The sequence below is a fragment of the Seriola lalandi genome, unplaced genomic scaffold (assembly GCF_002814215.2).
Source record: "Seriola lalandi dorsalis isolate HSWRI2012SDOR001 ecotype SW California unplaced genomic scaffold, Sedor1 jcf7180002054502, whole genome shotgun sequence".
In the NCBI taxonomy this organism is placed as follows: domain Eukaryota; kingdom Metazoa; phylum Chordata; class Actinopteri; order Carangiformes; family Carangidae; genus Seriola; species Seriola lalandi.
Genome location: NW_019525055.1, coordinates 639,698 through 652,607, shown reverse-complemented (window position 1 = coordinate 652,607; position 12,910 = coordinate 639,698). Strand labels below are relative to the sequence as shown.

The 12,910-nt window shown below is 42.9% G+C and overlaps 1 protein-coding gene across 4 annotated transcripts; it reads right to left on the bottom strand.

Annotated features, from left to right (window-relative positions):
- Positions 1 to 226: 226 nt before the first annotated feature.
- Positions 227 to 12,802, bottom strand: pitx1 (paired-like homeodomain 1). 4 transcript variants are annotated; one of them, XM_023413040.2, is made up of 5 exons: positions 12,672 to 12,801; positions 11,419 to 11,473; positions 6,056 to 6,205; positions 4,676 to 4,878; positions 227 to 940 (listed from the first exon to the last, which is right to left on the bottom strand). In XM_023413040.2, exons 2-5 carry the CDS (start codon positions 11,462 to 11,464, stop codon positions 392 to 394), a joined length of 948 nt encoding a protein of 315 aa, XP_023268808.1. In that variant the 5' UTR covers positions 11,465 to 11,473; positions 12,672 to 12,801; the 3' UTR covers positions 227 to 391. The 4 variants fall into 4 exon arrangements, with proteins under 4 accessions (XP_023268808.1, XP_023268809.1, XP_023268811.1 ...); XM_023413041.2 differs by lacking the exon at positions 12,672 to 12,801 and adding an exon at positions 11,853 to 11,867; XM_023413043.2 differs by lacking the exon at positions 6,056 to 6,205 and having other exon boundaries at positions 12,672 to 12,802.
- Positions 12,803 to 12,910: the final 108 nt, after the last annotated feature.

Below are 12,910 nucleotides of genomic sequence, written 5' to 3'. Positions count from 1 at the left end.
CCCCCCCCCAAAAAAAAAGCCAGTCTTCGAAAGCAAGCAAGCGCAAAAAAAAAAAAGGAAAAGAAAAATCCCATCGTCTGTTTCATACGTTAGGCCTGTATATATTTACATTTATATATGTACAATGCAGCAATGTAACACGTCTTCATTTAAAAAAAAAAACAACTGGACATTTCAATTGCTGTGCAAGTTCATTGGTAAACACATATAACCCGCATAATCCATGTTTTCTTTTTTTTTTTTTATGAAAAATGATTGCAACTAATCCAGTTTAGTTGTCTTTGATTTTTCTCCCCATCCGCAGGTAGCCTCTATAAGCTCTGACACCGTGTCCGTTCATCACATATATATTTATTTCTATTTATAATATTTGGGCCTCGCTTTTGGCCCGTCAGCTGTTGTACTGACAGGCGTTCAGGCTCGACCCGGGGCTCTGCAGGCCGCTGTATCCAAACGTTGGATGCTGCTTGGATTTGAGTCTGAGGGTGGCCAGGCTGGAGTTGCAAGTGTCCCGGTAAACGCTGTACGGAGAGCCAGGAGGCCCGTACGGACACGCGGACGAAGACATGGCCGAGTTGATGCCGGACGTGCCGATCCCGTTCAGGTTGCTGATGTTGTTTAGACCCGGGGTGGGCATGCCTGGCACGGCGGAGTGGCCCATCCCGGACGCCATGGTCATGGAGGAGATGGAGTTAGGCGCCGAGAACATGGACTGCGAGGTGAGGGGGCTCATGGAGTTGAAGAAGGTGAAGTTCTTGGTTGACAGCGGCGCCGGGGTGAGACCCTTGTTGGTCCAGTTGTTGTAGGTATAGGCCGGGTACATGTCGTCGTAAGGCTGCATGAGGCCGCTGAACTGCGGCAGGTAGCTGTTCTTGCACAGGTCCATCTGCTGGTTCCGCTCCCGCTTCCTCCACTTGGCGCGGCGGTTTTTGAACCACACCTGGAAGAGAGACACAGGGTTAGAGCCGCAGACATGAACTGCGCTACAGAGCAGCAGAGTCACCGCAGACACGAGCGAGGAGCCACGGGGCCCCAGAGAGTCTGAAATGGGAATTTCCCTTTGGTTCAAGATGATTATTACTAGGCCTATCATTATTTTTTCTGTCATTCCACCAAGGCTAATAACCTGAACTCTCCAAATATCACAATAGCTTATGAGGAACTACTGGAATAAAATTCAACTTTCCAGTAAGAATCACGCGACACCACTTTTTTACTAAATATTATAAATTGCAGCCAGAACTGATGGATTCATATCAAACCCCTTTAATGGCCTCAAAATTGTTGCTGCCGCATTCAGGGTGTGTTTAGGTCTTTAGGACACATCACCTAAATAAAAATCACAATATTTTATGTGCTATTTAAAAATCCAAAAACAACCAGTCTTTGACTGTTATTCATTACAATTAATTTGCATGGGGCATTTTATTAAAAAAAAAAATACATTTAGGTAAAATATTTTGGAGGCACAATCAAAATACCTACAGCAAAATTCAGAATGTGAAGCTGCAGGCCCAGATTGATTGACAGCTCATTAAATACAACTTCATTTGATTAATGTTCTCAGATGTCTAAAGATGTGTTTACAACACTTTGTAAACACAGGAAAAAACCCCGCACAGACTGTATTTTCACTGACGATCATTTGAATAACACAAGCTTTTCAGTTAGGCTCCATAAATACAGGCCTAACAGTTATTTATTTATGGTCACAAAAATCAGTTTGGGGACCACAATCTGTTGTTGAGCGCCACAGTCTTGACTGGGGATTTGTTTTAGAGAGCTGTTGTATCTCTTTTTTTCTCCTAGGGAAAAACATCAAACTGGATTTGCTTGTCTTTTCCTTTGAAAATCCGCACAATCGGCCGGTTTACTGCAACACAACCCTGATTTAAATTAAAGGAGCAGCTGCTGCTCCACAGTCCAGTGCTGTAGAGACCGAAACTTCGCATTCATCCAATAAAAATCCCCTTTCATTTGCACAGAATCGGTGTGTTTGAAAACAAAGGCTTTAACGTGAATATAATAGTGACTGCTGCTTCTTTCCGTTTGGCTTTGTTTATAACTGGACATTATTTAAAGCCTTAACTTTAAAGCTGCATTTATTTAGATTCGTGTTTAGTTATTTATAATTTGTGCAGGAAGTTATTGGATGAGCTCTTCGAGGTCCGGAAATATGGAAATAAAATGAAACTTTTCTCCACAATCATCGCAAATAAAAATATTTCTTAGTGAAATATTCGGCATGAGAAAATGTATATATTTATTATATTGAACTGACCTTGTACACGGAGACAAGACACGAATTTTGTTGTTTAAAATGACAAAAAAAAAAAAAAAAAGCATCAGTAGCACCACAACATCAATGTGTTTTTACTTATGGAGCCTAGTGTTGAATTATTATTTAATCTATTTACTTTTGCTTTATTTTTAACAACGGTTTATCTCTCATTTACATGCGAGTCAAATGAAGGTGTAACGGTGTGAGCATATGTTAGTATGTGGGTCAGACTGCCCGAAATAAAACCAACAGGTTTACACTATGAGTCAAACACGCACAGTGGATGTGCTGTAAATGAATCAGAAACGTGCCTCTGGATATCCTCACTCCTTATCGAAACCTGACAAAATATCCGTTAGTTGGCACTCTGCGAGTCATTTTTAATTCATAGTAGAAACAGTTTACAAGTGGTATCATCACAAGGGCCCGCGGAGGCTATTTATAGCCGCGCAGGGAACAGGGTGCTGCGGACAAATTGTCCACAAAGACATGAGCGATGTGACAGACAGAGAGCTGCGGAGGAAACACGCAGAGGCTGCGTTTCACAGCGGCTCGTGTGAGGCTGCAGCTCCCTGAACCGAGACAGAAAAAAAGAAACAAATAAAAAAAAAATTAAAGTTGCAGGTTGACGAGCAAAGAGCAAATTAGGCCAAGGTAACGTTCAACCTGAGCCCACAAATATAATTCAATCTGAATGTAATATCTGTCATGCTTGATTAAACACCGATGACCTCAAAAGATCAAGTCCAAACACTTTAAAACGTCAAAACATCTCATTAAATGCTCCGATATGAATATGAAATATTCACTCTGCGCTGTGGCACGCTCTTTACAATGTTTTCCTTCTACTCCGCCAAAATAAAAAGCTGCACTGTTTGAAATTCACCCCTTCTTGGCTCACGAAAAGAAAATCCAGCACTTTAAACTCCTTCCGAGCCTTTTCACTTTTTTTTCTCTGCACTTTAAATAGCTGTATGCATTTTTGTGCAATTTGAAACGGTGGATTTTTTTGCTAAGCCCGGCCGCCAGGCGCCAGTTGCTGTAAATGAAAACCAAGTGCAATTGTTTTGTGTTTCTAGCATCCAGATTTTTTTTTTTTTTAGTGAAAAGAGCAGCTTTATTATTACCTGAGCCTATAAAAATGGTGTGTAGTATTGTGTAGTGAATTTTATATAGGCACTTATGGCGTCAGCTATTTTCTACTTTTCCAAAGGTTCCCATTAGAATCCAGGAATCTCTTCTGATTTAAATTTGTTAAACAATATATTGTTCAAACATTTTTACTTCCAAGTTGCAAATGTTGTAAATACCCTGCTGTTGAAACTTCCCTTCCTGTACAAATATAATCACGCCCGGTTCCTTTTCGTTGCACAGCCACAGGTAGATTTGGCTACATGCACCGTCTCCCCCACGGGGAGAAATAAGGTGATGATGTCATCAAAAGACAAATCCTCTATTGGCTCCATTAGCAACGCGGATACACCCTGAAAGAGCATGTGTCACTTCCAGCACGACTTTAAGACTGCTTGTATTTCTGCTAAATTTTCAACATGAAATATGAACGTGTGTTTTCACAGACATGTTGTTTTATTCATGCTTGAGTCACGGTTGCGCGCGGTGTTGAGAATTAAGCACGTGGTTTAATAATGGAAGACTTAGTTTTTGGATGTAGAGCGGCTGACAGTCGATGACTGCAACGTAATATCTGTTAACACTACAGCTTTTGAAAATATCTCGGTTTCAGGATTAAATCACAGATTTAGTTTCGACCTGACTGAACTGCTTTAAAGTCACTGCAGCAATTTATCAACCCTGTTACTGGATTTTCACTGTCATTTAGTAAGAGTCGTTCCAGGAGAAGCGGCACAGTTTATAAAGCACTGACCTCAAAGCCACATATAATATAAGAGTGGATGTTGTTACCGGCCTGTCCTGGTATCACGCAGAAAAGCTGGGAGTCTGTGCAGACATCCTCACTGGAGATTTTTCCTACACTGATTTATTAAATTAGCTCCGTTTGGGTAAATCAATGGTAAATAAAAACATTCAAATATTATATTGGGAACAAGAAGTTATTGAATTCAGCGCAGCCATCATACAGGGCGTAACCCTCATATTAAGCCGTTTTAGTCATTCTTGTATGTTTTAAATGTTAGAATAAGTTTTTATTTTGTTCATCTTCTTATAATTATTTATTTGGGGACATTTGGTCTAATAGTTCATTATTTATTTGGTTTCAGGTGTCTGTGAAATCATTTCATTTATTTAGGTAATTGCTTAAGAATTCAAAAAGAACCACCCAAGAATGCTCGAGTTTATTTGTAAAATCGTCTTTGCGCACGCATTACGCACGCTTTACGCACGGTCGGCGGTCTGCCTATGCTGGCCTCTTACCCGGACTCTGGCCTCGGTCAGGTTTGTCCACACGGCGATCTCCTCCCTGGTGCTCATGTCCGGATAGCGGTTCCTTTGGAAAGTGGCTTCCAGCTCCTGCAGCTGCTGGCTGGTGAAGTGAGTCCGCTGCCGCCGCTGCTTCTTCTTCTTGGGGTCGTCCGCATTCCCGTCATCGCTCCTGTGTTCAGCACTCCTCTCCTTTTCTGTGGATCATTAATGGGGGGTGAAATTACTGCATGTTACAGACACTTTGAATAGCAGATAATTGAGGGACATTTTTGCATTCAATAGGTTAGTACTTGCACCTTAAATGTTAAATGATTCAGAGTAGAATTAAGTGCAGCAACTTAAGCTTTAGGTCAATAACCGAAAAGGCCTGTGAGCAAGAAATAAGCAAAGCCAAAGCTATAAATAAATTGTTTACAACGCTCTTCATAAAAAATAAGCCCGAGAAGAGAAGTGACAGCTTAAAGCCAAATATTTACAAACATGTCTGAGTTTTGCATCGATTCTTTCAAACACACTTGTATCTGCCTTCGGTCAATATGACTTTCTTTACGACGAGCTCTGCCCACCCTTATCTCCCTCCTGCTATCTTGTATTCGTGTCCCAACAAGATTGCCTCGTTAAACTGAAGGGTCAGCACGTGCAAAGGTTAATCACAAAAAAAAAGAAAAAGAAAAGAAATAAGAATGTTTGCCAAAAATAAAAAGCAAATTGAACCAAAACCCAGAATGTCGTTTTTAATCTAAGCCCCATAAATAATTTCAACTAAGTTAATTAAATGATGTTCACGCATGTTTTTACTATTTCTTCAAGTGGACTGAGAAAGGGAAGAAAGCGCCTTTGTTTTTCTAAAAATGTGGCAAAGTTGAAGAACAAAAAGCTGTTTTCCAAGAACTGTTAATACGGACCTTCTGGCTTTCAGTTTAGATTGGTGGACGGACCCAATATTTATAGTTTGTTGGTTTTAATGCATTTACTGACAGCAGGCCAGGCTTTCTGCACATTTTTCCCTGACAGACCTCGGGATCCTGCCAAATATTTGGCTCAGCCAGCGCAATAACAAAAAAAATGGGGTGTAACTGCAACAAAACTGGACTATTTTTTCTATTTTGTCGTATTTATGCGCAGAAAACAGACCAAACTAAGATTAACTGGAAATGGGCTTGGATAGATTTTATATGCATGTGCATGATGCACCGCAACACACGGAAATAAATCGTCATTGCAGAGAGAATAGGCAAACACTAAGACAAACAAGTTAACTATAATATCGTCTCCTTTGTGTGACAGCCCACCGCTGCAGGAGATGTAAAACAAAGCGTTATAGCACTCAGAAGAAGGAAACGAGTTGCTGAAAGCACTCTGACTGTGTACCTGCCAGCTCTGTGTCGGAAGACTCGCTGCTTGAGTTCTCTAAAGTTTCTCGACTGCTGTTTGAAGTTCTCGGTAAATGAAACGCGGGGGCCACGTCGCGGGGCGGCGGTGCTCTCACTGCCTCTGCGATTCTGTCCAAATTCATCCCACCTTGAATAGAAGGATGCGTACAAAGAGGAAACGGGGTGAATCCTGGGGTGCACAAAGCTTTCCTCAACAGCTACGCTGCAAAAAATCCACCCGTTGCCAGACACACACCACGACATGAGAGGATGAAGCATGCAGGGAGAATTTCCACGGCAGTTTTTTGTTCTTCCACAAGAAAAGAAAAAAAAAAAAAACACTTGGAGGAAAAAAAAGGGGACACACACACACACACTAACACACACACACTAACACACACACAGCCCCCCTGTCCCTCCTCTGCAGCAGTGACGGCCCAGTGCGCTCTCCTTCTATCTGCTGCAGGGGAAAGCTTCTGCCCGCTGTGACCGAGAGGAAGCTCCGGCTCTCCAACCCAGACACGAGACCCACCCATCTGCTTGGTTTAACCTCCCCAAAATGAACAGTCCCACCCACTTTCCCGCTGCAAGAAAATCTCCACCCAACCAAGATATTTAGTGTGACGTCAAGCTCGAGCAAATGCAAATGCAAAAAAAAAGTCCCATAAATTAATTTGAGTTTTTGCTTTTTGTTGCATGTTATCTTTAACCACGTTTTAGATGCAGTGAAAAAATAAAAAAGTGACTCATCTGAGGAAAGAGAATATTCCCAACAAGTGAGTCTATCATAGTGGCAGTTTGTTAAGGCTCGTCATCTCTCGTGAACGTGGACATTTTTTGCAGCGTTCACTTGTTTTTTTTTTTTTTTTTCTTTCCCCAGTTGTCGAGCGCGCGCAGTGCAACGCTTTGCTCTCAGAGTAAAAATGGGCCTGTTATTCATACAAGGCATGTTTGAATGTGTTCAGTGCAACCCACGCTGGGTGCGCTTATACACACACACACGCCCACACAATGTATATCTCGGATATGTGCTGAGCTGAATAAACATTTGCCATGTAACCCTGGCCTAACGTGAAAAGCGCATGATGATGCTGTGTGTGCGTGCGCGCGCGCGTGTGTGCGTCTGACGCTGTAAACTGACAAGTGTCGCTCCAGCAGCTCATTGGTAACTAACTAATAGAAGCCAAACACACCAAGGCTCTGTCTCATACCTGGACCGTGTTTTCTGCAGCAGAACCAACACCAGGCTGTTTGCTACCAAACACCTCACTGAATGATCAGCTGTTGACAGCAGCAGATCTGTGTGCGCTGCGTTTCCCCCTGAACAGCCACTGGTTTGTGTCCAAACTTCGTGGAAAAAAAAAAAAACTGTCTAAACTCCAACATGTATCCGACTCTGTTCTATGGCCCCTCTCTGACTGCGCAGCTGGATCCCAATCTCTCAGCTCAAATCACACTGTGATGAATGGCCCGGTTAATATGATCTAATTACAGATAACCTGAATATGGCTACTGATGCTGACACATTGGCCTGACTCATGCATGACGGCCGGTGGTGGCTTGGCTCGGTGTTATCCGTTGAGACTATTTAGACGACTTGGAATCTAAATGAAATTGGATCACGTGGGGTGATCTGGATAAAGCTACAGGTGAATCTGAAAATCCAAAGTTTCAGATCATATGTTATGATGTCAGGGTGTTTACTGGTTGGACTCTTGTGATCTCGGTCACGCTTGCACCGTTGTTGCATTGCCCTCACAGATCAGTTGAAAATGAACCGTAAACATCCATCTCCGATCCAGAGGTACTACAGATTCTCCCACGTGTTGACTCGCTGCCTCCGTGTGAAGCTGCGCTGGAGAAGAACATGCAGTAAAACTCGCGGCAGCTGCAGGAGAAACGAGGCGTTTTCTAGAAAACGTGTTTTTGTTGGTGAGAAAAACGCAGCGGCGCCTGCTGGCCACAAAACATGGAGGCGCGAAACGTGTTCTTTCAGTAGGTTTGAAGTCAGGAAAGCGTCAGGTGAGGCCTTATAATAATACCTCTTAAAGCGGTTTGAAGTAGGTAGACGCTGTGCATTCTGGGAAATCTGATAGGCTTAAAATTTCTTTCAGACCAATCCAAGCAGTAATTTAGTTTTCTTTAGCTTCTTTCCCATGTAATCTGGAAACATATTAGGCCGTGTGTATGTGTGTGTGTGTGTGTGTGTTAAACTGTTTACCGTGACTGCAGTTTGAACCACATGCTATAGTTGACCTATAGATTTTTAAAGTCGTGATTCTTAAAACAAAAACAAATATTTGCCATCCGTGATATGTTTATGTGAACTAAGTGCTAAAAATGAGATAAGTCAAACTGTCCAACCCAACGGCAAAATTAGTCACTGACACATTAGACACTGCAATGCCAGTCATCACAGGACAGACACCTCACTGTGTTTCTGCGCACTTGCGACTGGATGCTAAGCGAAATGCCCGCAAAACAGAAATAACATCCAGTCACGTATTTCTTCAGGTTGATTACACGTTACTAAAGACCATCTGACCTGTTGACTGCTTGGTGTTCAACCCGGAGCCTCGCATGTGTCAGATAAACGCGCACCGGCTCAGGCCTCACCGTCTGACACGCGGGACTGTCACCGGCGCCAGTCTCGAGCATTTTCGGCCATTGTATGACATGAGATCCCCGTCCGACCGGAAAACTCCCCCCGAAGGCTCTTTCAAAAGACAATTGTGCAAGCTCTCAACAAGCATTTGCTCTTTTCCCATCTATATTTGTTCAGCGTCTCTCTGCACAGAGGGGGCTCATACAGGAGCCTGTATTAAATTTCTACACTTAACAGACCTGTTTTATGAAGTCTTTGTAATGAAAAGATTCATTGAAACCATTTCTAGAAAATAGAGTACCCTTAAATGTTTTTTTCCTTTAAAAAAAAAAAAAAAAAAGATTCCTGCTCCAACACGCGCCATGGTGGCCTGCTGTGAGCAGTCACAGGCCTGTAACAAGGTCGACGGTCACTTACAAACCTCACATATTACCTACCGAGATGCCCTTGGGCAGGACACCTCTATCCTCTATACCCGCGCGCTCACTTTTTCAGCTTGTAGTCAAAACTGTGTTTACGAGATATTTAGCGCAGGAAACTAGGCAAATTCAGCTGCGGCGCGTGACCCAAACACGGAAGTAAGCAGATGATGCGTTTTGTAATTAGCTGACATCGACGACCTGGTCACCCTGTAGTGTCAGCAGGTGGTTTTTACTATGCAGACTGTTAGTTGAGAGTTAATGGGTGCACTGAATCCATGGAGTGAAGTGCGCGCGGGCCGGAAGGTGCAGAAACTGAAGTCACCCTACAACATTTAGAAAAGTCATACAGGCCAGTTACAGGGGGATCACGGCATTTGTCCATATCTTGATATTATATGAGATATATATATATATATTTTTTTTTTTTTTTTTAAAAGTCACACTAAACCCATTGACCCTTTAAGTCCCCACAGGAATATTATGGGATTTACAGCACATGGAGATTTTCCATGGAGGAGTTCCCGTGATTCTACCTTCCTCTGTCCTCTAGCAGATATAACAGGCTGATAGATGGCCGGAGTGGGAGGGTGGGGGTAGTGGTGATGGGGAGGTTAGTACTCTAAAATACCCAGCCTCCTCAGCTTGCATCCCTGCCTGCGTCCCGCTCCTCCTCTGCTCTGGAGGGCACTTGCGTGTGATGGATGAGTTAAAAAGCCTTTCCATCCGGCAGGACAGGTTAAAGGCCAGTGGCAAATGCAAACACTCATATTTTTCCTCCAAGAAGTGAAAATAAACTCGGCGAGCGCCGTTAATCACACACCAAACAGGCGAACACACACACACACACACACACACACACACACACACACACACACACACACACACACACAAATACATGTCTTGGTGTATTTTTTATTTTTTTCGCTCTTAACTGTAAGGCAAGCAAAAGCGAGGCTGAGCGTGGGGCCAAAAGACAAAGCGTAGAAAATTAAAGCTGGCGAACAGACTCAAAGGCAGGGCGGCAGTGGAGATGTAACTGGACACGGTGGGTAACTGGAGAAGGACAGGGCTGATTATTGCCTTGGTGATGGTTTCCCTGCTTGGTCCAAGGCCTGTTTGACCTGGAGCCTGACAACCAACAAACAATCTGGCGCAGGAGATGTAGGTGTACATTAAACAACCTCCAGAGAAAAGATTGTATTTAAACGACGCGTAGGCTTCCGATCATCATACTGCGCACAGTCAGCCCAGCAGTTTACTGTGGGTGAATAAAATAAAAGGTTTGATAACTTGAGCTGAGTTGGAATTATTAAATACACGCAAAAATGAGTTTTGATTCCAATACAAACCTCCCTCAATAAAAATCAATATTTTCCATTTGACACATAGATTCCACCACAACTTTAATAAAAGCCCATTTTGCCTGAATGTCCTCCACCAGCACCGACTCAGAAATCCCAACCTCCCTCAGACAGTTTGTCTTTATAATAATTATGTTTCCGAACCTGTGTCGTACTGTTCAGCATCTGACCTTTAAGCTGGAGCTGCGTATATTAGAATAAACGATTATTTCCTGGAAGATACTCGAGTTTAAATGGATTGTACAACACCAGCCTCCGCCTCATCTGCATGTCAGCCATTTAAAAAAACAAAAACCCAAAAAAAAAAAAACCCCAGGGTATTTTCTAATAAGTTCTCACGTCCCTTCCTTTTCTCTGTGATTACATCCAGGCTGACGGAACAAACCATTTTTATTTAAGATCTTAAAAACCTCATTTGTTGACAAATATTAAACGAAACCCCTTTTTTCCTTCTGAATAGAGCTGTTTGTTTGTTTGCTGCTCTCCATTGCTTGAAAACACACGAGAAAATCACAACCACCACCATCATCATCATCATCATCATCATCCTCATCATCATCATCATCAGAAACCAGACACACGAATAAAGCAGATTGCTGAAAGTTAAACTCTACCATATTGTTGAAAACGTTGTTTCAGCCTGCTTTGATTTGGTTTCCGCGTGCTCCTATTTGCATGTCATAATCTGACGTTTCCGCATATCAGCATATTCTAAATGCCCTGCGCATCCATTCAGCACATATCACACATATTGTGGTTGAAAGTCTAAAAGCAGATGCCTGTGAACACGCACATGCCTGTGTTCTGTGACATTTACCACGAACGAGCTCTGACCAACACTACAGCATCCTTTTCGTTTTCCATAGATTTTCATAAAAGGGCTCTAGATAAATCTGATCAAACAAAATAAAAAAACTCAAATTCCCTCAAAGACATTTTCATAGTTTTTAAAGGAGCAGAAAACCGGTCATACCTGCGTCCCCACAAGAAATCACATTCTTCGACAGATTCAGTTCCATTCCAGTTGCCTGAAAAACAGAAGAAGAAAAGTTGCATCAGGAGAAATTTTTATATATAGAATATTTTATATCATATCTTTATATCACATCTCAGTCAAATACGTTGCATTTCCTCTCTTCACCCACATAGTGTTAGAATTATTATCTAATCGTTTTTGCGAATACACTGAGTAAATTTAAGTGATTTCAAAACCACCAACAACGATCCTGTCATACAACATGACTGCAGCACGGGAAACTATACAATCATGTTGCACTCGTTCTGAAAACACTTTTATTTTTTGAAAAGTGACAAAACAAATAACGATAAAAGTGATAATAATGAATATTAAAACCATAAAACGAAAATTCCAAGGCCGTAACGAAATAATAATAATTAAAAAATTACCTTTACCACACAGCAAGTCTAAATCAAACAGCCTTTCACTAAATTACTTCAACTGCTATTTATTCAGTGTTTCTGAAACGTTTTCACGCAGATCTTCGTGTCCTGGGCCCTCGGTGCCACCCCCCACCCCCACCCCCCCTTCAAACCCAGCACCCCTAACCCAACATCGCCCACATTATCCAACAAGTTTCCCATGGCCATGATACTACACACACACGCTCGCTCTCTCTCTCTCTCTCTCTCTCTCTCTCTCTCACGCACACACACTGACCCAGCCCCTCTTATCTACAGGAATCCCTTTGCTGTTTTTATGTCCTCAGTAAATCTTCTGTCCTCCCCGAGCTTCACTGCGCGCACACGCCTGAACTTTGTATATTTATATATATATATACATTTGATTCATTTAAGGTGTCAGTCCAGTGAAAATAACACAGTACACTATGATGCTCACACACTCTGAACGGCGCCGACACTGCTGAAGCTACAGGGGATGCAGCGGTTTAATTCCAGAGATCTTTGCCAGGGCTCAGTGCACTCACTCTCCGGCCTCTCCGCGGGCACTGCAGCCTCTCTCGCCCCAACCAGCCGACAGCACGCGCCGTTTAACTGATTCAGCACGTGTCGACATTTAATTTTTTTTTTATTTTTATTTTTTATCATTCATCATCATGCTTAACGCGGACTCGCGTGTGACTCATATTTGCAACATCCCAAACGTTCAAAATACAGCGGCCAACAGCGAGGTGCCAGACAACCTTCTGACCGATTCCAAGAGCTGAAATGTAGCGACCTGACAGACAAAGTGCGTGTTTTACTCACCAGTTGGTTCCCCAGCAGAGGCAGACGACAGAAAAAAAAGGAGCAAAAGCCTCAGAGTTTCCCCATGCAGGTGTTCAGTAAATCCACTTTATGCGTCGGCTGCGCGTAAACGCTGCGTCCGCGGTAATCAGCGCTTTGGTTGCGTCTCCGCGGCGCTGCCTTGGTTTTCTTTGCCAGTGCTCTGCAGCACGCCTCGCGGTGACGTCACGACACCGCAGCCCCCCGCCGCCGCCGCCACC

Excerpts from the sequence above, each read along its gene's own strand:
- pitx1 (XM_023413044.2), bottom strand. The coding sequence starts at position 6,593 with ATGGGTGGGTCTCGTGTCTGGGTTGGAGAGCCGGAGCTTCCTCTCGGT. Across the intron at positions 6,206-6,313 it reads CTTCATCCTCTCATGTCGTG|GTGGGATGAATTTGGACAGA; the intron begins GTGTGTGTCTGG and ends CTTCTATTCAAG. Across the intron at positions 4,879-6,055 it reads TTCCGACACAGAGCTGGCAG|AAAAGGAGAGGAGTGCTGAA; the intron begins GTACACAGTCAG and ends AATGATCCACAG.